Genomic DNA, 24,073 nt, shown 5'->3' on the forward strand with positions numbered 1-24,073 from the left:
ATGCCATTGACAGGGCAATGAATAGCCTCAGTGTTGCGGCGTTAGCACCCTTTGAGCAACGGCTATTTGATTTGTGTTGGTGCGTCAACACATGTAGACAGAAATTCTTTATCCTCTGCAAAGAGCGACGATTACTGCTTTTTACTGAGCAGTTGTGACTGACTCCATGCATCGTACAGCTGTGTGTCCCCCAGGTGGCCAAGGCATGCAAACACCAGAGAGGAGCAGCACAATGTCCAATGAATCGAAGCAAGAAATATGGTAAGAACGGTCTAATTCATTCCATTCTGTTTCTTTGTCTTTATTTTTCTGATGAAGAACGCATGACACCCACTCCATATTTTGATGCCAATTCTCCTCCCCTGCGACGTGATGCAGTTTATTCTGCCCGGCAACAAGTGACGAAGCCCGACAAAGAATCCAAGCAATTCTAACTCCTCACGTTAATGTATTTGGAAATTGGAGAAAAAAAAAATTCAAAGCAATCTAAATGCGACGACTCGTGAGTGTGAGGAAGGAGAGTGCACGAAGGTGTCCGCAATGTTCTTCAAAGTTTGAGCGTTGCCTTCACAAGCCATCTGCCCATGACAACTTGGCAGCCTTCGAACTTCTTCTCCTCCTTTCGGATCTCCTCTCATTTGGTTCACTCCATATCACTCCTTCACCTCCTCCTTTGTCCTCTCACTTCATTTCATCATTCCCCTCATCCTCAATCTTTTTCCGTTGCTTATCCTCCTCTTCAATCTCTTCCTGTCTTCCATCCGTCTTTGTTTGCTCCTCCTGTCTCCTTCAGCTCCTCTACCCCTTTCATATATCTTCATTCCCTCCTCCTAATCTTCTCATTTTGTAACCCCCTCCTCTACTCTTATCTCCTTCCTCCTCGTATCAATCATCCTTTCCTGCTCCTCCTCCTTCCCTTTTTATGTTCCTCTCCTCTTCTACGCCTTGTCTGCCCCTATCCTCCCTTTCAATCTGTCTCCATGATTTGTGCGGGTGTGAAACCTCCTTCTCACCATCCTTCTCCCTTTTTTATGATCATCTCCCGCACCTCTTCTCTCTGCCTCGCACCTCCATGATTTGTGTCAGGGGTGTGCAAACGTTTTTCTTCCAAAGTGCGCATGCAGAAGGATGCAAAGGCCACTTGGAAATTCTTGGACGCGAATGGATTCAATACGCTAAAGATAGTCCGTCAATCAAGTAGTTTGTATAAGATTTTTGAAAGACCGCTATGCGTATTAAAGGTAATCAGGACTTTTCAGGGTTTTTGGGGTGACGCAGCCCCATATTCCCTAAGAATAGATCCTTCAACTGTACTCATGCGGATGATCATTTTTTAATAATTTGGATTTTGAGATGTCGCAGAAAGTGGATCAAACCATTTTTATTTTATTTTTTTTTAAGCAGTTCGTCGTGGTTGTCAGGTTTTTTTGCATCCGTGGTCAGTTTAGATGCCGCGACGCGTCCCTTTTTTACTGTTTGACGCACAAACTTTTCAGACTTTGCTTGATGCCCCTCCCCCCCACACTCAACTTTTGTGAACCTGTCAAAAAAACAGGCGGTGGGCTGCCAACACCCCCCCCCCCCCCCCCCCCCTCCGGGCTGCATTTTGGACACCTCTCATCTAGTGCTTGGTGAGATCTCTATACCGGGAGAAGAAGAAGAAGGGGAAGCCTGCAGCTGGTCATCCATGCACAGAAGAGGAGGAGGAGGGGTGAGGAGGCGGCACTGCGCAGAAGAGAGAGCGACATAGCGAGAGAGAGTGAGGATGAGACCAGTCGCATCTGAGTGGAGAGCAGAGTGAGTGTGCGCAGCAGCTCCGTGAGCACAAGCAACACAAATCAACACGATCGGGACCTAATTGACGACTTGTTCAACAACGTGACGCACGCGCAACTCCTCTGCCTCCCCTTTTCTCCTCCACCTCCCCCTCCCCTTTGTTCCTCCTTCCTTTCCTTGGTGTCTTGTTGTGCCGCTTGGTCAACTTTGGTCATCCGCGCTGGCGGGAACTTCTCGCACCTTTTTGGGCGGGTGAGTGTGGCTGTTTGTTTTTTTTTGCACGCTTGCTGCATCTTCAGCTTTTTCTGGTTGTGCATCATTAGTATTCTGCGCTCATTTGCTCTGCCTCCGCGCCGCTTTTTTTTTTTTTCTTCCCTCTCTTCTATGTTGCTGTCACTTGTCACTGCAGAAGATGAGGGCGTATGGAACTTTTTAGTGTGTGTGTGTACGTGTGTTTTACGTTACACTCGGCCCTGAACAGTGATGGATGTGCAACGTGCCTGTCCCGGCAACGGTTATCGCACATGCCGGGTGAGAGGATGCGACCCCCCCCCCCCCCCCCACCCTGTGTAAGATAATGGAAGCTCCCCCTTTCTCAGTGGAAGAGCTTCTGATCGACTAATTGACGCTTATAGACTGCTCACATCTGCTTTCAGGGAACAGACAGTCCATGACTATAGAGTAGAATAACTGACAGTTCTCTAATTCTAATACCACGGATAGTGATGCGTTTATGAGTGATGAAAGTGCAATCCGAATTTGAAGCAGAAAGCCAAACGCGGTCAAAAATGATTGCGTTGGATTGGAGACGAGGGCGAGAACATGTGCGGGACACTTTATTAGGCACACCTTTGGCTGCGCGCTGTTAGTAAAGATAAACCGATGACAATGAAATGCAGAATTCATTCAATGAAGATAATGGCGCTCCCTTTTGGGTGACTGAGAAATGCGGTCGTTTCACACGGTTGCGGTTGTCGTTTGCACTGTCGCTAAGTTTTTGACCCTCCCTTCGAACGAGAGTCAAAGTACATTTCGTTTTTCAGTCATCACCAAAAAGTGAGCCTAATTGTGTTTTGTCCAATTTTTTTTTTTGTTGCACCTGGTGCAGGTGTGCCTAATGAAATGTCTCATACCGTCCCAAGAATAACAGCAGCGAGAGGAATATTTTTGTCATTCTCATTGACTTGCTGTCTAAAGAATTTGCCGCCGTGTTCTGCTGGCTGTCACTCGGCTCCCCCCCCGAGGGGCGCGTGGCCAATCCAAGCCAGGGCAAAAGAGGGCGTCGCGAATCAAAGGGCGGCTTTGTGGCACCAACCTTGGGCTACGGCGGGCTCGTGTCCTCCATCCGACCTCTCCAAAACATCACCCGGACTTTGCTTTTGTTGTCAAATCTGCTCATTTTCTGAGCTCCAGCCGAGGTTTTGAGCTGAAGGGGGGTGGGAGGGTGGGTGGGGGGGGCGGGACTTGAGCAAGCACTGTCTCTGTCAACATGTGAGGGTGACAAAAAGCTTGTAAGCGAATATGATGATGGAGAAAACAGCGAAATGGTAGCGAGCGTGTGATTGGGCAGCAAGCCCCGCGGCGCTGGTAATCCTGTTGTGGGACTGCTAAATGGGATTAGAACAATGCGTGGAAGCCAAACGCCAACCGGGGGACGACCAGCGGGGGGATTGGGTGTGGGCTTCTCATTGGTTGCTTTATCTTGTATTTTCTTTTCATTGGCGCTCATCACATTGACGCCGACCCCCCCTCAATACTCTCTCACCGGCCTCCTCGGGGGAAGTCGACACGAAGGTTATAATGTCCCTAAAACACAATTTGGGAATAAATTGGAGGGAAAGGATAATTATAAACACGCAAGTTGGCTGCTCATTTACAAGCTGTTCTTTTCGATTGAACTGCAAAAAAACTTAATTAATTGTTGGAAGAAACCTGTAGGAAATAGTCAGCTCCCTGAATGCTAACATTCAATGGGAAACTCCAAAGAAACGCAGGCTAACAATTAGCGTCTACGCAGAGTTTGTTTTTATTCTCCAAGCAACGGAGATCGGAACACAAACATTGCTAGAACATATGTCCACCCACCATTTTACAAATTAGACAGGTGCGTGTTCTTTATCTCCGAAGAATGACTGATATCAATGCCGTATTGAGGAGCTGAGGAGTTGAGACGTCTCAATGAACACGATATCCATCTGTTCGTCTGCGCCCGGGTGGCTCAGGTGTACACATCAGAATGAGAAGGGAAAAGTGTCACAACAGTTTTAACACTCTGTTTTCATAAGGTATAATACTACAGCGAGCTATTCCTCCTCATTAAAAAACATTGCCATTAATCAATTCTAGCCCCCCCCCCCCACCCCCTGCCCAAAAAAAGTGTCCACGAGAGGTGAGTGGCATGGCCATTTAATGTGTCGTGTTCATTTATTGGTTAAGTTAAAGCCCCCCTGCTGCTGCTATTGACCGACGCGTGCTAATGTTAGCATTAGCTGGCGCTAAATTGGCCTGCCGCATAATGTCATTCGTTCCCGTTTACTTCATTTAATGTGCCTTATATCTGTTTGGCGTAAGCATCCAAGTTTTAGGTGCCCGGCAAGCCCCACTGTCGACGAGTATGGCAAGCCAAGCGGGGCGCTTAAGGACACACGCGTGTTGCGTGCGAGTCCAGCTCGCCCAACATCTCCTCTCATATGACCACCCGCCTTTTACGTGGCATTTATTAGCCGAAAGGATGCCAGAGAAAGCGCATGTGTCGCCTTGGAAGTCATACGTGGGTAACCAGCCGCGTTCCCAAGAAGGCCGCTCGGCCCTGCTGGGATTCTTTTGCATCAAGACGCCAGGATCTCCTCCTGCTCCTCGGCCTCCGTGTGGAGGCATGCTGGGTAACCTGTCACGCACGAGGCGTCAAGACAAAGATCGCCGTGTCGCGGATTGTCCAGCTCGAGGTCAGAGGCGCCGCTGACGCCTCTGATTTATTTTTAATCCGACCCGCCAGAGCGTCCGTCACGCGACTTGTACGTGTCGCGCTGCCGCTGAGACTCGTGGCTCAATGATGACCTTTCTGGGGTGCAGCCAGATAATTGGGAGTCCGCTGACTGGCCTTTGTTGTTCCTCTCGTCGGACGCTCGTTAGCATGGTGGCCTTTGGCGATCCTTTGTGATGCCGGGTCAAGGACATGCTCCTGGAGTTGTTTCCTTCGCCATGGTGGTGGCAGGTTGTTCCTTTCCCCCCCCCCCCAAACGGCTGTAAAATGAATGCAGATAGTGTCACCTTTCACCGTGGCATACGCTCGACATCCCGCAAATGCATTTTCACGTGCACGGAAATTCTTTCAAAGCCAATTTCTTGTTACAAAAAAAAAAATAATTGCTGTTTGCCGTTCAACTTTGCTTGGTGACCCAATTGACTGTCTTTTGAGTTTCTATATGATTAGTGGGAGCATGTCATTACTGGTGCACCAGTCATCACATTACAAGCGCACCAGTAATCACATTACTTGCCACGGTCACGGAGGCACTTTTGCTGACAGTGACGTTGTCTTTTTTTTTTTTTTTTTGTCTTCTCTGCGCTCCGATAGGTGCCAATTATAGGACCTTGCCGTGGAGAAGCTTCTGGGCCGCTGCTGACCCTGTTAGCCACCTTTAATGTCAACTCCCCGGCGCCCAAGTGGAAGGAATTACCTCGTTTTTAGTCTCCAATCGGGAAAAACCAGGACGCGCGCAGCAAAATGCCGAGCTTGACTGCACTGCGGTGAAACGAGCTCGGGACTGTGTGGATAAAAGCCCTGAGGGCTTTTGACATTTTAGCTTTTTTTTTTTTCTTCCCCCCTCCAATTTATTTTTTATTTATTTCGGTGCTCCTCTTTTGGCCTGAGTGCATTTTGGAGCAGCTTCGGGAGGAAGGCAGTGGAGGTGGCGCAGAGGATGGCGTGGTGCAGCTCAGCCGTGCGCAGAGCCCTGGCGTTCCTGGCGCTCCTGGGCCTCCTGCTTCCCGTCCGACATGGGCTTTGCTCTGGGCCCGACAGGGGCGGCGGCGGCTCTGGGGACCAGGATGAGTCTCAGCGCTCAGGTGCACACCCCCCGGGGGGCCTGCACAGACACAGACGCAGCTGGGTATGGAACCAGTTCTTTGTGCTTGAAGAGTTCACGGGAAACGAGCCGCTCTACGTCGGAAAGGTGAGTGACCCGCTTGGCTTTTGCTTTGGATTTGCATTTGTGTTCGCATGAGCCGATAAGTAGGAAAGACCATTTTGCCCATGGTCATTTGTGCAAGGCACAAATATAGCGCCCCACCCAATCACCATTTTGAAGGCTTTTCCATATTTAATAATTGCCATTTTTAAAATTGGTTGTACCTCTGTATTTCAAATTCACCGAAGCTAGTTTGTTTCCCTTATCCACACGAAAGTTGGTATCTGCCATTATTAGACCCACAAAAAAAATCAAGCCTGAAAAACACAGAAATCTGTCATTTGGTTTAGATGCAGGAATTTTTGTCATTTCTCCTCGTACAAAAACGAATGTTCGTGCCTTGAATGTTCAGAAAATTCAGCCCCCAAAGCCAGTTTCCTTTAACAACATAAAAGCAGACCCACAAAAAAAGTCTTAAAAACCAACGCATCAAATGACAGTTCAAAAACAAATGCAACCTCTTCAAACCCCTTCATTGTTTATGTCTTGTGACCTGTTGTAACTGTCATATGCTTGTGCAGGAGTTTTTTTGCCTCACTCAAATTATCCTCAAAATGAGGGTAGTTCGAGCGTGTTTTTTTTTCTCCCCCTCTCCCTCCCTTCTGGTTTCTTTCTGGCTTTTGGGTTGAGTGAACGCTGGCAAGTTTTGGCTGCCGCTGCTCAACCCGTATTGTTTTTTGTTATTGTAAAGTGTCCTTGGGTGTCTTGAAAGGCGCTTATAAATAAAATGTATTATTATTATTATTATTAAATGATTTTCAAAATTCAGCCCCCAAAGCCAGTTACTGTCAACAACATGGCATTTGATCGACGTGCCTATAAGGGATAGACCTGCAAAAAAAACCTCAAGAACCCATGCACGGGAGGACACAGGAAGTCTGACAGTTTTGTTTGAAGCAGATATTATATGATACAGTTCAAAAGCAAACGCAAGCTCCTCAAATGCTTTGAAAATTCAGCCCCCAAAACCAATTTCCCTGAACAACATTTGGTAGACATGTAGATCTGCTTCAAAGTCTCATGAACACATTCCCAGAAAGTCTGCCATATTGTTTTGAAACGGCCGTTTCAAGTTTTTTTTTTTAATTTATTCAAGGACTAACGATAGCACCTCCAATGCTTCAAAAATTCATCCTCCGAAACCACTTTCACCTCGCAGCATGAAATTTGGTACGCGTGTCGATCATGAGTGACTCGACATCAGTCATATGTTGAAGCTCCGGTTTCAGAACTCCTCCAGAAGGTTCTCGCGTTGCCGTGGAGACAACCCTAACAACCACAATGGCTCCTTAAAAAAAAAAGCAATATAGCAGTGCGATGAATCTAATATTATTGGGCCGTGACTTCTGCGGCCAGAAGCTGCGTTTATTGTGAATTCTAAAAATAAGGCAGGAACCAACAGAGAAAAACACCATAGCCAGGTATTTATTGGATATGTAGGAATTATTTTGAGTTTTATTGATGCTATTAGTTCGACCGAGGAGTCAAACAGATAAACATCAGATAAAAACTCAATGAAAATCATTACCTGCCTTTACATGCATATTAAAACTACACAAAATGTTGGTCAGGGACCGTCGACCTCCGCCTATTTGTGTGAAAAAAAAAATGGTGTGGTTTCAAGCAGTTCTTTAAAGTGCTTTGTGAAAGCGCGACAGAAATCGAGATGTATTGTTAGTTAGTGTGCTGGCCCATGGGTGGCTCGTAGGACGGTTGCCCATTGTCAAGTCGTTAGGACTAAATGGCTTTGCAGCAGGCGCGCCGGCGCTCCAGATGGAATGCTCTCCAGATCCCTGCCTGGAATTTCCTGGTCTTATTATCAAATGACTTTTGGATGTTTCCGCTCATCTGCGGGCTGATCAGTGGCACTGGCACGCCGGCTCCCGCCGGGCGGCTCTGCTCTCTGGCAAAACCATTTTCCTCGCTGGCTCTGAATCCGTTGGGATCCGTTTGACGATCCGATCGTTTTCTTCTTTCACTCCGGGGGGGGGGGGGGGTTGCCGTGGGAGTGCGTCCACATCCCGATGAGGGTTCATCTTGAGGTCCTTTCTCGTCCGGGGTCCCTACGGGAACACCTCTGTGTCTGAACGATGTTCCCAAACCCCGAGTGGCATTTTTGTCGGCGTTTGTGTACGCCTTCCTCTTTAGATTTCCCAGACAATGTGTGAAAAAAGTCGCCTTGTCGGGTTGGGGGGCGGGGTGTGCAAAAGTATTGATCGTCCCAGTGATCGCTGTTGTCTTAGTAACTTCGTTTCTTGGTCTCCTGTGAGCGTGAAAACTCACTTTGAGTTCTAATGTGCGGGAAGTGCATTGAGTTGCCTCGTCGGGCAGCAGCACGTCAGATCTCATTCAAATACTGTCATCGTCGTCCTTTTTGTTTCATGGCTTTTTGTGTGCATGAAAATCCATTTTGATTCTCACTGTTGAAGATTTGTAACGTGCCTTGACAGAGGGGGCATTGTCGGGTGGCAAAACAGCAGATGTCTTGACTATCTTTGAGGTGTTTGAATTTTGGTTTCATTTTGTCTTATTTCTGATTCCTAAAGTGCATCATATTACAGGGAATGTCATATTTTTTTTGTCTGTGTGTCTCGAAAGTGTTTGTAATTTGCAAATGGTGCCAACGGCTGGAACGTGCCTCATCGGGGGTCAGCGTGTCAAATCTTTCGATTACAACCATTATCACCGGCTTAGTCGTTTTCGTTTTGTGGGGATTTGCATACATGAAAACTCATTTTGGTGGCTGCTGTTTATCATTTTGGTATTTCGGTGGGTGGTATCCCGCCAAATATTTGGACTTGTCGTCATTGTTCTGATTTTGTTTTTGTGCGGTGTTGCTTATGTTGCCTGCTGATGTGCTGTATATGATTTCTAAAGTCGCAGATTTTTTTCCAAATGTTTTTAATACAAAATAATATTGCCAAACAATTGACAATGATTCTGGTACATGTTCAGTTTTTAACCCAATTATTCGCGCCACATGCCACAGAAATTAGGAAGCAAACATTTTCAGGCATGCCTTTGTCATTTGCATCGATTTGCAGGCGGTAGGCCTCGAGCGACGTTTGCCGGCTGCGTCCCGAAAACTTTTTACCTCCAAACCGTCAAGCAGGCAGTCAGTCAAAAGTGATCCAGTGGAAGTGGGAAGCCGCGACTTTGGCCGGCCGCGCAGCCTGCTGCTCGCCTTTAATGCGTTCTGTCACAATGCATATTTGGCCAGCAAATGTCTCATTACGCCTTGGCGCCGCGCCCCCCGCGTAAAACGACCGGACTGGAATCATGGCACGGTGGTGACGCACCACTTGCACCGTTTTCCGGTAAACGTGATTAGCGTGCTCTCTGCGAGACATTCACTTGAATGTACGTTTGCACCAGTCTTCCATTGCATCTCAGAAGGCTACAAGATGTGACATTATTTGAATTATTATTTTTTTTTTTTTTTTGTGGAAAGCTTCCACTCGCAGTCTTTGAAGACATCTTAGTTCCTTGGATAAAAAAAACAAAAACAAAAGCCATCTCACCTTGTAGCGTGCCGTGTGCATGCAAGGGCATTTGGAAATGGCATCTCTTTTCATATAACTTCAAAAAAAAAAGATGAGGCTCATTGAAAGCCGGAGAAAATTAAAAGGCTGCTCTCGCTCGTCCACTCTTTGAATGTCAAGAGAAAATAATTGGAGTGCGGTAAACTGGAAAATTCCTGCGTGATGATGCAGATTTGACAAAATTGGGGGCTGACCGCGGATGGAATTTGAATTTGGCTCATGTGGAAATTTGATCAATCGAAATCACTGGCAAACAAGGAAGTGTAAAGGATTTTTATACTCCGACACAAGGAGCAGATGCGTGGGTAATTCAAGCGTGACTTGCTAGCTGCTTAGACGGGCTGCGGGAAAAATCAATAAGACAAGAGGGAAATTTCGGGAAGTTTTTTCATATACAGCTACAGAAGTGGTGTCAAGTAAATGGAGTGAGGTTCACGAGCCTGTTCAAATTGGCGTGTCAATATTTTAGCATTCTTTCAATTTGGGCATCCGATGAAGATATTCTTTGTTTTGGTTTGATTTTCATTTTAAAAGGACTGGACTTTATTCACGCATTACAATTAGCGCTTGAATGTGATAAAGTGTAGCTCGGAGCCTCGGGCCGTGCTTCTTCATCTTTGTTTTGTGCCATCAAATGATGTATTATGTTAATTTTCCCGCCCATTGATCAAGGAAATGTATTTGAATTCCCGTCCCTCGCGGGAGACTGCGGAACACTTGAATTCAAATTGAAGGAGTGAGCTCCTCTTACGCTTCCCACGGGGACGTGATCGGCGAGCATCAATGCGCCGCCACGGGGGCGCGAGCTCGCACGGCTGCGACTGAAAGGTGCACGCAGGTCGCAGGGTGAGTGTGCGTCCCCTCCGGACATTCCCAACACGAGTCCAAATGGGAAGCGCTGACATGCTGCACGTGTTTCTCCAGCAGGGCATTGTGGCTGAATTTGCCGTTGCTTGACTGAACTGCAGGCAGGACGCACCTGCTCCCTGATGTGTTTTCAAAGTTTTTCCAACTACTTTGCCGCCTAAACGGATTGCTGGACAAATCAGTACAGGAAGTACGTACATCAGAAAGATTTGATGTGCCTTCGATATGATGTTTGCACTTATTGAATGGAGTGAGGTTCCTCAGGGTGGTAAAATAAGTACATTTGCATTCCTTCCATTGGAAGGCCTGTTGGTGTTGACTTCTTTCTTGATCGTTTTGAAAAGTATGGACATTTTCCAGTTCAAATGTGACAAACTTGAGCTCTGAGCCGCAGGCTGTGCTTCTCGTCCCTTTCCGCTGTTATTTGCCATAAGGTGACAGGGCTATGAAAACATTTTCCTTTGGAGCCGCTTCATGAATCCGCTTTTTATGATTGGGCCTCCTGATGGATGATTATATTTACGCGAAAGCCCATAAGTAAGTTTACGATGGTGAGTCATGCGCACTTTGCCACCCGGCGACCAGACGCCGGCGACGCGCCTGACAGTAATTCCGTTTCGCTCGCCGACATAACAGCGGTGCTCATTAGCATCCGCGCAGACGTCCGCTGTCAAAAGGGTTAAGTCGCAGTGTGAGCGTGCGGTGTGGCAGCAAAGGTCACGCTCGACGGTGTGCACTGCCGAGATGATGAAGAGGTGGACGAGGGTGAAAATTTGGGACGACGGGGGCGGTGCGGTAGGCGAGGTACCACAGTGAGCCCGGAAGGACGAACTTTGCGAAAAATGTTCCCGTTCGATCGTTGAACAACTCACTTAAGCGTCAAATAGGAATTGCACCAAAATAAAACTTTGACCGCAAATACTTACTTCACAGTAGAATCCAGATAAACCATACTTAACAATTGCACTGGATTAAAAAAAAAAATAGTATGCAGTTAGAAAATCTGATTGAGTGATTCCTGTGTTTACCACCAGAGGGAGCCTGAGTACAACATTCGTTTTCGTAAATTCAGCCCCCAAAATCAGTTCCACTTAAGAACATGAAATTCAGTCGACATGTGTAGCGTAGCGTAACGTCACGTGACGGGCAAAAAAGTCTCAAGGACCCATACCCGAAATTGAAGAGGAAGTGTCATTTGCCCAATTGCGCCCCAGTCGGAAGTGGGTGGACTAAAACTTGTCACTGATACGTAACGACATAGTCCAGGTCTTCTATTGGCCCTCGCTGGCCATGTGATCGCATTCTGGGACGACTGGTTCCCTCCACCGGCGTACGTATGAGCAAGCCTTGTTAACGTGATGAAATATGAAAGGCAGCTGGGCGGGGAAGGAGGATGTGCACGGAATAATTTTATAAAAACTTATCCGCTTGCCTCCTTTTATGTGCCTTATTTTTTTTTCTGTCCTCATTTTTTGGGGGGTGTAGGGGGGGAGGCTGCTGGTGAACTGCTGATGTATCGGATTTTCGTCATCCCCAACAGGTCTGACTGTTGAATAATTCAACAGCGGTCCGCTCCTGGTGTTCTGTGGAACCCCCCGCCCCCCCAAGGAAGAAAAAGTTTTCATTTCAAGGTATTTTGTCGTTTCCACTTGGGGTGGGGGGGTCACGTGAGAAAGCGAGTCACCGCAGCCGTAAGGGGAGGCGAGGGAAATTTTCAGGGTTCCACTTTTGGCAATCATCCATTTAACGACGGCGAGTATTAATGATTTATACGCATACGACGGCGGCTCTTTTATTAAGCCAATGAGCCTGATGAGCTGTTTTCGAGGTAGTTTCACATCCTTTTGTCTTTACAAGCTGGAGTCATATTCCATTTCATCTCCGCACAATCATCGCCTCGCCAAGCTTTGCGCATGAAAGGGGCGCCGGAGATTGTGATCAATGCAAATGAGGCAGGAAAGTCTACATTTGACCGATAATTTGAGTTATGATTGGGGCAGGAGCGCTTTGGAACCATATTTGGTCACGTAAGCAGCTGCTTCAATGGCGTCTGTGCTGCGAAAACCTCACCATGATTCGACTCTAATTAGAATAATTGTATTGTAAAAAGGGACATTAAAAGTATTGTAGTGAACATCAGTTTTTAATGGTTCTGAATATTTAAGAGCACTCGTATGTTTGAATAATACGACTGCATTATTAAACTGCATTAATTAGTGCATTTTTGTAAATGTTTGAAATAAATATAAGAATCCGATTTACATTTTTTGTTTGTAGTTGGAACTGTACAGCACACTTCTATATTTCAATGGCTTAATATTTTTTTTAATCAATAGGGGAGTTTTTTGTTATTATTACATGATTAAAATATATTAATGCATTTATTTCCATTTCTAAATAATGTTTACAGGACTAATGAACCTGTGCTTCTCCTGTATATTTATTTTTTAAAATTAAAATAACATATATATGACACCATTAAATTATTAAAACGTATTATATACGTTTTGCAAAGATTGTGAAACATATTGAATTTTTTTTTTTTATATTTACATCATTGTTGGCGGCCAGTCAGGTTTTTTTTTTTTGTGTGTGCTTTTTAAAAATATCCATTTATTTTGGTTAGTGTGCATTCTGCACTAATGGACCCCACAAGGATCAAAGGATCATTATTGCCCCCCCCCCCCCCCCCCCATGAAGGTTTGTAGTTGTATCATTTCCTGGTCGAGAAGGCAGCAGACAGAAGTTCCCTGCAAACTTCCCAAACATTCCCAAATAGTGTCAAGGGCACAGAAGCAGAATCTTTGAGCATAGCACCCTGTTGCGCGCGCCTACAAATGTAGTTAAAGCTGAAAGCTGTTTTTTAATTTTTTTTATTTTTTTTCCCTCGAGTTTCTCCTTCCGGAAGATGCCTTGGGAATGACATAACCGAGTTACTTGAATTTCTCCTCCTTAACCAGATTAGCCTTCCTAATCTGCTTTTATTTGTGCACGAGTGCATGTAAGCAAGTCCAAAATGCAGCTGCGCTCAAGTCACCTGGAGGCGCACGCACGCAAACACACATTTGCCATCCAGTGAAGGAGAGCTTAATAGGTTGAAAGGGGGAGGGGGGATAGGGGGGGGGGTTGTGGGCACAGCAGCCACCTCCCACTATAATGAAATGGAGTAATAATGAATCATGGGCTGTAATCCTAAAAAAAAGGGCTCAATTTCCAGCAGGAATGCGAATGACCTACATGTGCAAGCAAGGCTCTTGGCGCTTGTGGAGTCCCCAGCTCTCTTGTTTGGCATGTGCGCCCACAAAGCACGACTGGCACGTGCGCGCAAACACGCCGAGTGACTTTGAACGGTGCAGCGAGCGGCGCGGCGAGCTCATTTCCATATCAGGTAGCGCCTTTTAAAAGATTCATGGGCTTGTGATCTGGTCAAGGATTCCTCTGAGCAAAATGGCGCCGCCGCCCCTTTCAGTGTCGCGCGCCGAATGGTCAGTCTCGTCGACCCGCACGTCTTCATTTTGAAATATGAAAAAAGTTTTCATGGATTTGATCTTAATCACGTGGCGCCGCTAGTTATGTCTGATCATGAGCGTCGGTTTCATGAAAGTTTAATGATCCGATGAGCGAGCCATTCATCACAAGCGTGTCTGAATGCCTCGGTTCAAGGGAGGACATTTTTTTTTTCTTAAAATAATATTAAACCATGAGCAGTGATCAACTGACCCTTGCAATGACACATTTCATGGCCTTGAAATTGTCGTCAGACTTTGCTTTGACACCATTAGATGGTGTGCGTGTGTGTGCGTATGTGTATAGTGGATAATTCATTCCAGAAGAATGTTGAAGAATTTGTCACTTTCACCTCTCTCTTTTTTCTTTTTTTTTTTTAAGTGCAGCCACCTCATTTTTATTTAACGGCAGCTGAGAATCAGAAAGTGTGACTTTAAGACCGACCTGTACAGTGAATAAGGGTTTTAGGTGACGACTTGTTCCACTTTCCATGAGTCCACTTTCCAAAAAAAACAACAACAAAAAAAACGTTTGAAATGTGGAGCATCCTTTCACGGATGTACTCGATGATAATAGTCGCAGTTTTTGCAAAATGGACTCAGATTATGATTATATTTGATTGTATTTGGCTATGCGGCCGTCAGTATTATGAGGATTTCACGATTGGCTGGGAGAAGTAGGAGTGTTTTATGATCTCAAGTCATGTCAGACAACACCAAAAAAATAAAAAATGCTTGTCGGCTCACTGAGTGCTTCCCGGGCAACTGGTGATATCCAGACAAATGATGTTCCCTCTATTCAGACTCTATCTCATTCCATTTGGGCTCTTTCTGCGCTTAAAACGACTTTGACACAGCCAGGCTGGCGTTATAAATTAGCGACACTCGCTGGGAGAAAGAGAGCTGGAGGGGAAAAAAAAAAAGAAAAGAAAAGAGGGATTTGTGCAACGATACCACCGTTTTCTTGGAAGCGGGCCAATTGGTTTTCAATGGAGGAGATGAGTTCACGGTGTGACAGTGTGAAATGACGCCACGGGGCGAAGGCTACGTGAAGACGATACGGGATGACTCAAAGCGGGACGAAGGCGGCGGCCGACGGCCACTTATTGAGTTTGGCTGCGACGCGAGCGGCTCGTCTAAATATATATTCACCCAGCGGAAGGATTGTGTACACATCAAAAGTCTACCCGTCCCACAGGCCCTGTCATGTTGCTGTTTAATAAGGCATTTCATTGTTTGAAGTAGTGAAGATGTCTGTAATCCCCTCGGATTGCACTTGCTGCTGTAAAGAAAAAAAAAAAAGCAGAGTAGGGTGAAAAAAAGCCATCATGCTTTTGTTCCCCCCCCCCCACCACCCCTCTCCATTCTGCTTTCAGCAGACTTTGACGCTGGGAGTGTTTCAATCAAGCTCGAAAAGTAAACTGCGTTTTCAGCGCTACAGAAAAGAGATAAACTGAGAGGTACAGTTGGAGTGGATGGATGGATAGAGGTTGCTCTGTGAGCAAAAAAATTGTGCGCCGGCGAGCTTGACACGTGAGTGAAGTGGAAAGCTAATTAAATTACTGTGTTGCCCTCACACGTGGGCAAGGAGAGCCACGGTGGCCGAAGCATTTTCAGCCGTTTATCGAACTAAATAAAAAAACCTCAGTGCTGTCGACCGCTGCTCACGTCGAGCCCTCTCACGCCCCTGAAAGGCGTGCATCCGCGATTAAAACTACTGTTGTGACTCGACCGATGAACAGTTGCTCATTTTTCAAATGAGTTTTCAAAATGAATTGGTTCCAAGAATGCGACCGGCCGAGGTATTTGGTTCATCTTTCATCATTAAATCAACATCAAAGGAGAAAATGCCGAGCTTGCGCCGCTTTCAGATCATCACGTGCTGCCATGTTGACATATTTGTCCGTCGCACAAATCAAGCGCAGAGGTATGCGGCAAACTTTTTTCCCCTCTCTGCCTCGAGGACACGCTGAAGTCGCCCGGTGGGAGGAAACGAGCGTGAGGCATCTTCCGATGAATAGTCTTGCCACCTGAGCCGAGAGGAGAAGACCACCAAATAGCTCTCGGTGATGAAGTGCCATTGTCGCCCAGGCAACCCCCCCCCCCCCCGTGTGGAGCGCTTGCCCGCGAGAGCCTTTCCTTATAATTAGCTGTGGACGCTAATGCGGCTGGGTAAATAGTTTCAAGGGTCATTTGCGACTGTTTTATTTCCCGCGGCGGATCGGATCCACTTTACGTGGCAGTCAATCAATGAGAGTACATCAAATGAAACGTCCTACTCGCTTTGCCAAGAGCTCGTCGTACATGTGCTCGGGCCAGACGTAGTCACACGATGGAAAAGCGCACACACGCAGTCTTTCTGTCACACGCTGCCGCGTCCTTTTCATCACATTTTTCATCGGTTGGCGTGCAACAAATGTGCAAGTACAACGGCGTCACTGCGTGTGGCTATGAAAAGTAAGTCAGGGACTTTTTTTTTTTCTCATAATTTTGTAATCATGAGAATAGCGCAAATATTAGCAGAATATCACGAGGGGGGAAAAAAATTGCGTGAATTGTAAAATCCCGTCAGCCAAAAAAAAAAAAAAAGTCATGAGAGAACAGTTGTGATGCCACGGGAAAACTAAAATAAATATAATAATAGCGCCGCGTTGCTGCATTATTTTGGGTCCAAGCAACCAGAGTGAGGGAGAGAAAATAAAATCTGCTGTTCCTGTAAAACCTCTCGAACGGAAACAGTCTGTTTTGAAGACGGCGCTAACCGACCCGTTGACACGTTGCCGCTTCTTAGCAGACCCGCCCCAGGCCTGAATATTACATGCTAATTTCTCTTGGAATATATTCATCATCTTTTAAAAAAAAAAAGCATAATAGCTTCATTACCATAATTGTTTTCTTCCACCCTCATGCACAAATAGCTGTGAAATTCAAGTTTTATGCAGTAAATGAAGCTTCTTTATTGGTTTGATGGCGATTTGGGTATATAATCAATTTTAAGAGCAGCTTTTGTGTGTGGAGCCTTTTGTTGATGTTTGAAGGAATTGAAAACTAAGTGCACTGCTCGGCTGTGACCAGCAGAGGCACTCTTGAGTTACTCACGACGACTTCGCTGTCAATGGAAGACCGAAATGACATGAAAGTCGAAGTCACTTGCCTTGGCATATCACCCCCGTCTCGGCCCTTAGTTGCCATGGTTATGAAAAGTGTTACCCTGCGTCGTGTTTTTACACGAGCATATCACGCACATTGCTGAAATGGCGGGGAACTTTCCCAAATGAAATTGTCAAGAAAAACGTATGCTCTGTCCTCGTGAGCATTTTTCCGAGACAGGCCAACCCCCTTCAAGTTTTTGGCCAAAGTGTGTCGCAGACGTGTTATTAAACACCCGGAAATGCTTTTCGACTGCGCACTTGTCTCCTTCGGCCACATCCAAGAGAGATCTTGCTCGGCAAGGGTGGCTTCCAAATGCGGTGAAAAGTTGCCGCATGTCATTGGTGTCTCTGAGCTAAAAAAAAAAATTGAGGCACAAACAAGTCTCCATCTTCTTGGCTTGTGCGTGCACTCGGAATGGCATCTTAAATCCAAGGCCGAGCTCATTTTCAGTGTGATTGGAGCGTGAGCTGATGGGGCAGATATATTGCTCTATTAAACACCAGCGTCTGTCTTACTGGCCCAGAGGAGCGACAAACATCACCAGCCTCATCGGGAACCTCTTCACGCCTCGCCTATGACTTTTACTAAAGGCCACTTTTGATAAATGTCAGGCTCCACACATTGGTAAACATTTTTTTCTTTTTTTTTGTGACTTACGATGGCATGGCACAGAGGGGCCGCCGCACTCTTACTGTACATGGTCGCATTCCTGCGCTCGTCTGCTGCATCGTTCCTCTTAGGGAGCCGAAGCAGTAAACACTTGGATGCTTTTCCCCGCGGCGATGACAATATTTACACGCAGCGCCATGGAGACCTGCCCTTTCTGTTGTCGTCCCGCTCAACCAAATGTTGTCCGCAACCCCTCTACCGCCCCCTCCATCATTGGATTTACCATGGAGCAAGAACAAAAAAAAACATGCAGGGACAAGGAGCGGACTGCAGTCTTATCTACAGTAGAAAGATAGAAACTAGCAAAATGCCCCCCCCCCCCCCTCAGGTGGACAAAAACAGGTGGATTTTGCTGCTTGAGCTCATATTCCACAAACGCAATATTTATTAAAGCCGTGCAGACACATATTAACTCATTCACTCCCAAAGACGTTTTTAAGCGTCTTTTCAGACTTGGTCCAGAATTGGCTGGAACTGAATGAGTTAAGAACATTGTTGCGTTAAGTCGCACCTTGCTCGGCCTGATGTTGTTTTCCTATTCCTCAGATTTAACCATCAAGCCGGCGTATGGTGTCGTAAAGGGATTGGACCACAGCAACTCTACGATTGGTTGTAAATGAAATCAGTGATAACAATGAATCATCTGCTCTGTATTTGATGCGTCCCCGCGAGCTCAGTATTGGGCCGATAACCATGCAGAACTCCTAAAAGCGCAGGTGTCAAAGTTAAGGCCCGTGGGGCAGATCTGGCCCGCCACATCATTTTATGTGGCCCGCGAAAGCAAATCAAGGCTGTCAAGTTCCATGATGCTTGCTGAAGTCTGAATCAAAATTTCAAATTTTCATATGTAATCCACAATAAGCGTAATTATTCATTACTTCTTATTTGAAAACTAGTTATCCATCAATTTTTGTGCGCTGTGTATGTAACATTTATAAGGTTCCCAAAATTCATAACGGCCCTCCAAGGGAAACCGGAACTACAATGTGGCCTGCGACAAAAATGAGTTTGACACCCCTGCCTGAAAGCTCCGGTAGCCGTCCTCGCCCTCACAGATTTCCGTCTGGAAACTCTGGTGATTTATGGCTAATCATGCGTGGCGATCACCCGCTGATCCGCGGCGTCGTTACTCGCCCAATGTCCTTGTCAGCCATCTTAATCTGTGGGTTTAGGCGTCCTGCGAGGAGATTATCGATGTCTCTCTCGTTAACCTCGGAGCGGCACCAGCCACGAGTGCTCTTGGCCAAGATAGTTTTGGTATTTTATTATAATTTTTTTTTTTTTAATCAAATGTGTGTCGAACACCAACCGGGCAAGAGCTTGCGAGTGAATGCGGTAAACAAACACACACGGGCAATTATGCCTCAGCACGCAATAAGGAAATACGAAACACGCGCGTCTTAGGAGAAGGGCGCCAAAGTGGATACTTCAACTTTTGAGATCGAGCATTGTTCTTGACATGGTACGGGTGCACTAATCCGATTCCCTCTTGTTTTTTGGCCTCCGTGGATCTCGTTTTTATGCAAATATTGTGGCACTTTCCACCGTATTTAAAGTTACACAATAGCTCATAAAAAGTCACTTTCGTGATCACTTGAGTCCAAGCCTGCACACTTGAGCATGATTGTACCTTTAGGGCGAAGATGACTTGTGGCGGTACCTTGAAATGTTCACGGTTTGTATACCCTTGACGTTTGACTTTTATAGCTTGCGATCCTGCTTGGAACTTTATTGGGTACTTTCGAGTCCAGTAATTAGCCCTTTGGAGTCGACTCTAGTGTAGTGTCTCGATGCAGTAGGGCTTGGAGTGAACGTTCAAAGACAGTATGCTGATGTTGGCGAATGCTAATGTGTCCCCTAGAAAGTCTGAAGAAAATTGCCCCTGACGCCAGTTTGGCGATATCGAGTGGACATTATAACAGGATGTACGAAAAAAAACAAAAGTCTTCAGTGCACAATTTTGGCTTGAAGCCATTTGGGTTGAAATCCAGGGCTTGTACTTTGATCAACTTTTACTGGGGAGCGTCCCCAAATGAGCTTCAAATCGGAGGCGGGAAAGTTGGGCGACACGAACATTTTCTTGTCCCCCCCATGCTATCTAATTTAAACAAAATTGGACGAAGATATCAAGTTTTGTTGACGACCATTCTTTGGCTGCGATTGCCCGTTTGTGGCTCTTTGCAGCTTTCATTGCATTTGTTCTCTTTCCTCTTGACTACCTGCCCATCTTTGAATCGAATTTAGCTCCCATCTTACTGCGTTTGAGAGCCTTCAAAAGCGTTAAAGTCCCGCCGTTTTGACTAGTGTATGCCAGGAAAGCCTCCCCCCCCCCCCCCCAGCCCCCTCTCCCACACTTGCCGACCAAGCTAGAAAGACTCGCGAGTTTAATTATCGTGACTGTAATTAGTGTTATGAGTGCAGCACGACCCCCCGTGCGATCTCATTGACCCCGAACCATCTGCACCAGTGTGTCGCTGCCTTTGTCTATCAAAAGAAGTGTGCTACCCCCCCACCCCCCCCAAGAAAAAAAAAAACTGCCCGAAGTATCACACTGGATGAATAGTACCTTCACAGGCATAGACGAAGGCCAACATAATTAGGTGGCGATATAAAAGGTATGATGGATGGCGCTACACCGAGGAATGAGAAATCTTCCTCATTTTACCTGCAGAAGAGCACTTTTAGGACGTTTTAGATGGGCTTTTTTTTTTTGCCTAGACAATGCAGAGTGGCTGCAAGACGGATGGAGAGCAGCCTTTTTAGAAAGGCCACAATGCAGAACGCAGTTGCCAATTTTTGCTTTTCGGGAGGTGCCGTGCAAATTGGACAGCGAAGTTTAAAAAAAAAAAAAGTGAAGGGCTTTGTCACATTACCCTCGAGATCAAGATGGGAAGGAAGGAGAAAAGACGGAGCGGCAGTGGAGAAAGTCCCCTCAGAGAGGCAGCCTCCGCCGCCGTAATGGCTCCTCGGCCGCGACGCTCACTTTTTCATCATATGGCCGGAAAATGGGATTTAGCAAACTGTTTTTCAGAAGCGGGAGAGTGAGACTAACCTTGATGGCTCACCTTCACAATACAACAAAGTTCCTCTCCTCATCCCCCACCCCGGCCGTCGCTCGTAAAATCTGCCACAAATCACCAGTGATGCCATTAAGCAAGGATTTGGTTCCATTCATCACTCGGAGCGTCGTCCTCGCGCTTTGTCGGCCTTTTGGCCAAGGAGTGGAACAGCCTTGTTTTTTTTGTTTTTTTTTGGGAACGTGTATGCACACTCCGCTTTGAAAGAAAGTAACAATTTTTTTGTTTTTTTTTTGCGCATGTGAAGGAAGTCCAAAGGGCATCCTACACATATTTTCATATATCACATATCCTACACAACAAGTCGATTGTTGTCTTGGCACAGTGAAAGATGTTTCAAATCGTTACCGTGACCCACTCCGAGCCCCTCCGACAAATCATATTATTTGCTAGCCGCCACCAGAGTGTGAGACAGAAAAACTATTTGTGCGTGCGTGTGTGCGTGCGTGCGTGCGTGCGTGCGCGTGTGTGTGTATGTGTGTGTGTGTGTGTGTGTGTGAGAGAGATTTCACAAAGTTGTAACTCTTTTATGAGCCTGAATCAGAGGTGAAAATATCTGCCCGGGCCTTTCAGAAGGCAGATATTTATTGCTGTACTTCTTGCTCACCAAAAGAATAAAACACACACTTTGTGTGTGTTGTTGCTCAACACTCCATTTTTTTCAGAGGTGGGGGGGGGGGGGGTTGCACTTCTAAAAGCGTTACATCACAAATCATAGAGGAGCATTAGCGCTGCTATCTGAGCTCTTCTCAAGGTGTTTTTCTGGGCTTTGACTCAGGCTGAGCTGATGCATGGCTTCGTCCAGCACTTTGGCAGCAACGGTGATATTTATTCCATTTTGGGCCAGTGTGGGGTGGGGGCCGGGTGGTCCCATCTATGGGCTCAATTCCAATAAGAACACTGGCCAGGCTGCCAAGGCTTCAACATTTATCAGCCATGAAATCAATGACTAGCAGCTAGGATCTTAATAGCTAAAAGGAGCTCAAGTTTATGTCCTTCCAAGAGCTCGTAAGACCACATCAACACAACAAATAGCAAGTTGATGGCACGATATTTGAGAGAGACCATATCGCCAAAGCTGCTTCAAGATGTAAAAACGGCACAATCTGTCATTCTGACATGTGGTCCATCAAATTCTACACAGTTGACAAAAATGACAACACGGGGCACAAACGGGGACCTTGTCTGCCTCACGGCTCTGATGTTCAAGAGTTGAATGTTGGCTTTGGCCTTCCGGTGTGAAGTTTGCCTCCCACATTTGAAATCGTCAACCTCCCTCCCCGCCCGAAGTCAGCTAAGATAGACTCCAGCCAGTCTTCCTAACGAGGTCAAGGTATGGAAAATGGACAAATGACAATTTGGATGCCTGGTATCCGTCTGGCCGTCATGCTGCAGCTACCATGCCTCCCAGCTCAAACGAATAACAATGTTCAATTTCTCGCAGTGACACGCGGATATGATATAGTCGGCTTCCCGTTGTTCACTTTTATTTAGATGTGTCCATCAGACGGCTGGCAGCCTCCTGCTGCTGGTGCGCAGGAGGAGGCACAAGCAAAAAAAAAAAAAAAAAACCACAACAAAATAGCGGCTGTGGCAGTGGCACTTTACATCTGACTCGCCTTTTTTCTAACAGAGGGGCTTTGATTCCCTCCTCCACAATGATTTGAAAGGGATGCCTATTCCTGTCCCCCCATTCAAGTGCACCACTGTGATGAGGGCAGCACACACACAAACACTCCCGCATTGACAAAATAAAGAAACAAATACAATGGCTTTGCCCTGACTGCCACTTTGATTAACTCCATTGATGTGGCAGCGGGCGAATGGTGGCCAAGTCGAAGGGCCGGCAGCAGTTTTGGTCTTCTCTATCATCATCTGACCACTTCATTAGGTACACCTGAGCACACGCCTAGAATGAACCTGCAGCTAATTGATGCCCCCCTTAAATGTTGTGTAGTTCAAAGTAGGGATGGGCCAGTACTGATACCACGTATCAGTATTGCGGTGACACCATACAGGACTAAAGTAGCCTTAAAAACAAAGCATCCTTGCTTAGAGGGGCATACTGTAGATCTGACTGTTATTGGCATGACATTGAAAGGAAATGACACACTTTAGATGGAACCCAGAGGCAGTGAAAACATCATGGGCCCTAAAATTGAACCCTGTGGAACACCAAACAGCAGTGGGGCAGAGTTGGAACTCAGAGTAACCAAGGACTAAAAGTCCAGCCTGCCTGCTAAATAAAACCGAAACCACTCTAGAGGACTCACCGTTCTTTGGTGTCCGAATCCCAGTTCTGACTGTCATGCATGAGTTTGTATGTTTAGTTTCTGCTTGCTGGTTTTCTTGAGGTACTAAGTAAAGCTTAAAGCTGTTGTATATTACAAAATACAACCATAGCGTGATTTCTGGTGTAGCATTTACTGCTCTAGGCAGCCCAACAGCGAGCCTAAGCGGCTCCCTCAAGGTGCAGCGGTCCGTGCCGGGCTGCATCGCGTTTGGCAGTCAAACAGGTGTTGAGCGTCGAGCGCGGGGAAACCATCAGTCTCTCTGGCTGAATATAAACTCCCACCACAAATGTCCGCCATTCATCATTTGGGCCTTCGCACGACAACTTTGGCTGCCGCTACTTCTTCCTTTGCCTCCGATGTCACGTCTCATTGTTACCCGCGCTTGGAGCGGCACCAATGCCATATGTTTTGCCCCCCAGTATGAATTGGTATCATGCCGAGGCGCTTGTAGTGTGGTGGCGGTGGGGGTCATGTGACGTAGAGTGGAAATGCAACACAGCTCACCGCATTTCCTTGTTCAGCCGCCAAAGCAGTCGTTTTCTTTCACGCTGTCTCGCTATTGCACATTGTTAATTTGTGCGGATGAAACATCTACCCTCTATTTGGCTAATTTTGAATCGGAGGCGAGCAAACTGAGTTGAGTGACACCCTAGTTAGTGTCCCCAAAATAATAATTTCCATTTCATCCAAACAGAAAAATGAATATGAATATATTATTATACTTAATTCACAAGCGTAATCAACACAAGAACACCCCCCCCCCCACACACACACACCTCCTGATGAATGTCATCAGGATGAGCATGTGTTGCGCATCTCCCATGGCGACAGGTGGACACAGTGAATAGATGAAAAGTGTTCATGTCCGTGCCAGCTGCTGAAAAGCCCTTGTTGCATTATGTGGCTTTTTTTTTGTGGGGGGGGGGGCACGGTTACTCATCTTCCCTTCATCTTAACCTCCTTTTGAATGATTAACCGCTTGAATTTAATGAAATGTGC

General features: G+C 46.4%; 1 protein-coding gene across 4 annotated transcripts in view; it reads left to right on the forward strand.

Annotated features, from left to right (window-relative positions):
* LOC147186960 (cadherin-7-like) overlaps positions 1-24,073 on the forward strand; it is a 109,560-nt gene that overhangs the window by 38,930 nt on the left and 46,557 nt on the right. For 2 of the 4 annotated variants that reach the window (XM_086102504.1, XM_086102505.1), the window contains 2 exons: positions 180-261; positions 5,354-5,951. In XM_086102504.1, the coding sequence (XP_085958630.1) occupies positions 5,700-5,951 (252 nt within the window). In that variant the 5' untranslated portion in view covers positions 180-261; positions 5,354-5,699. Of the gene's footprint in view, positions 1-179; positions 262-1,612; positions 2,029-5,353; positions 5,952-24,073 lie in introns of those variants that run through there. The other 2 variants (XM_086102506.1, XM_086102507.1) reach the window with 2 other exon arrangements.

Source organism: Hippocampus guttulatus, chromosome 21, assembly GCF_054856545.1.
Source record: "Hippocampus guttulatus isolate MCC_2025c chromosome 21, RoL_Hgut_1.0, whole genome shotgun sequence".
Lineage (NCBI taxonomy): Eukaryota > Metazoa > Chordata > Actinopteri > Syngnathiformes > Syngnathidae > Hippocampus > Hippocampus guttulatus.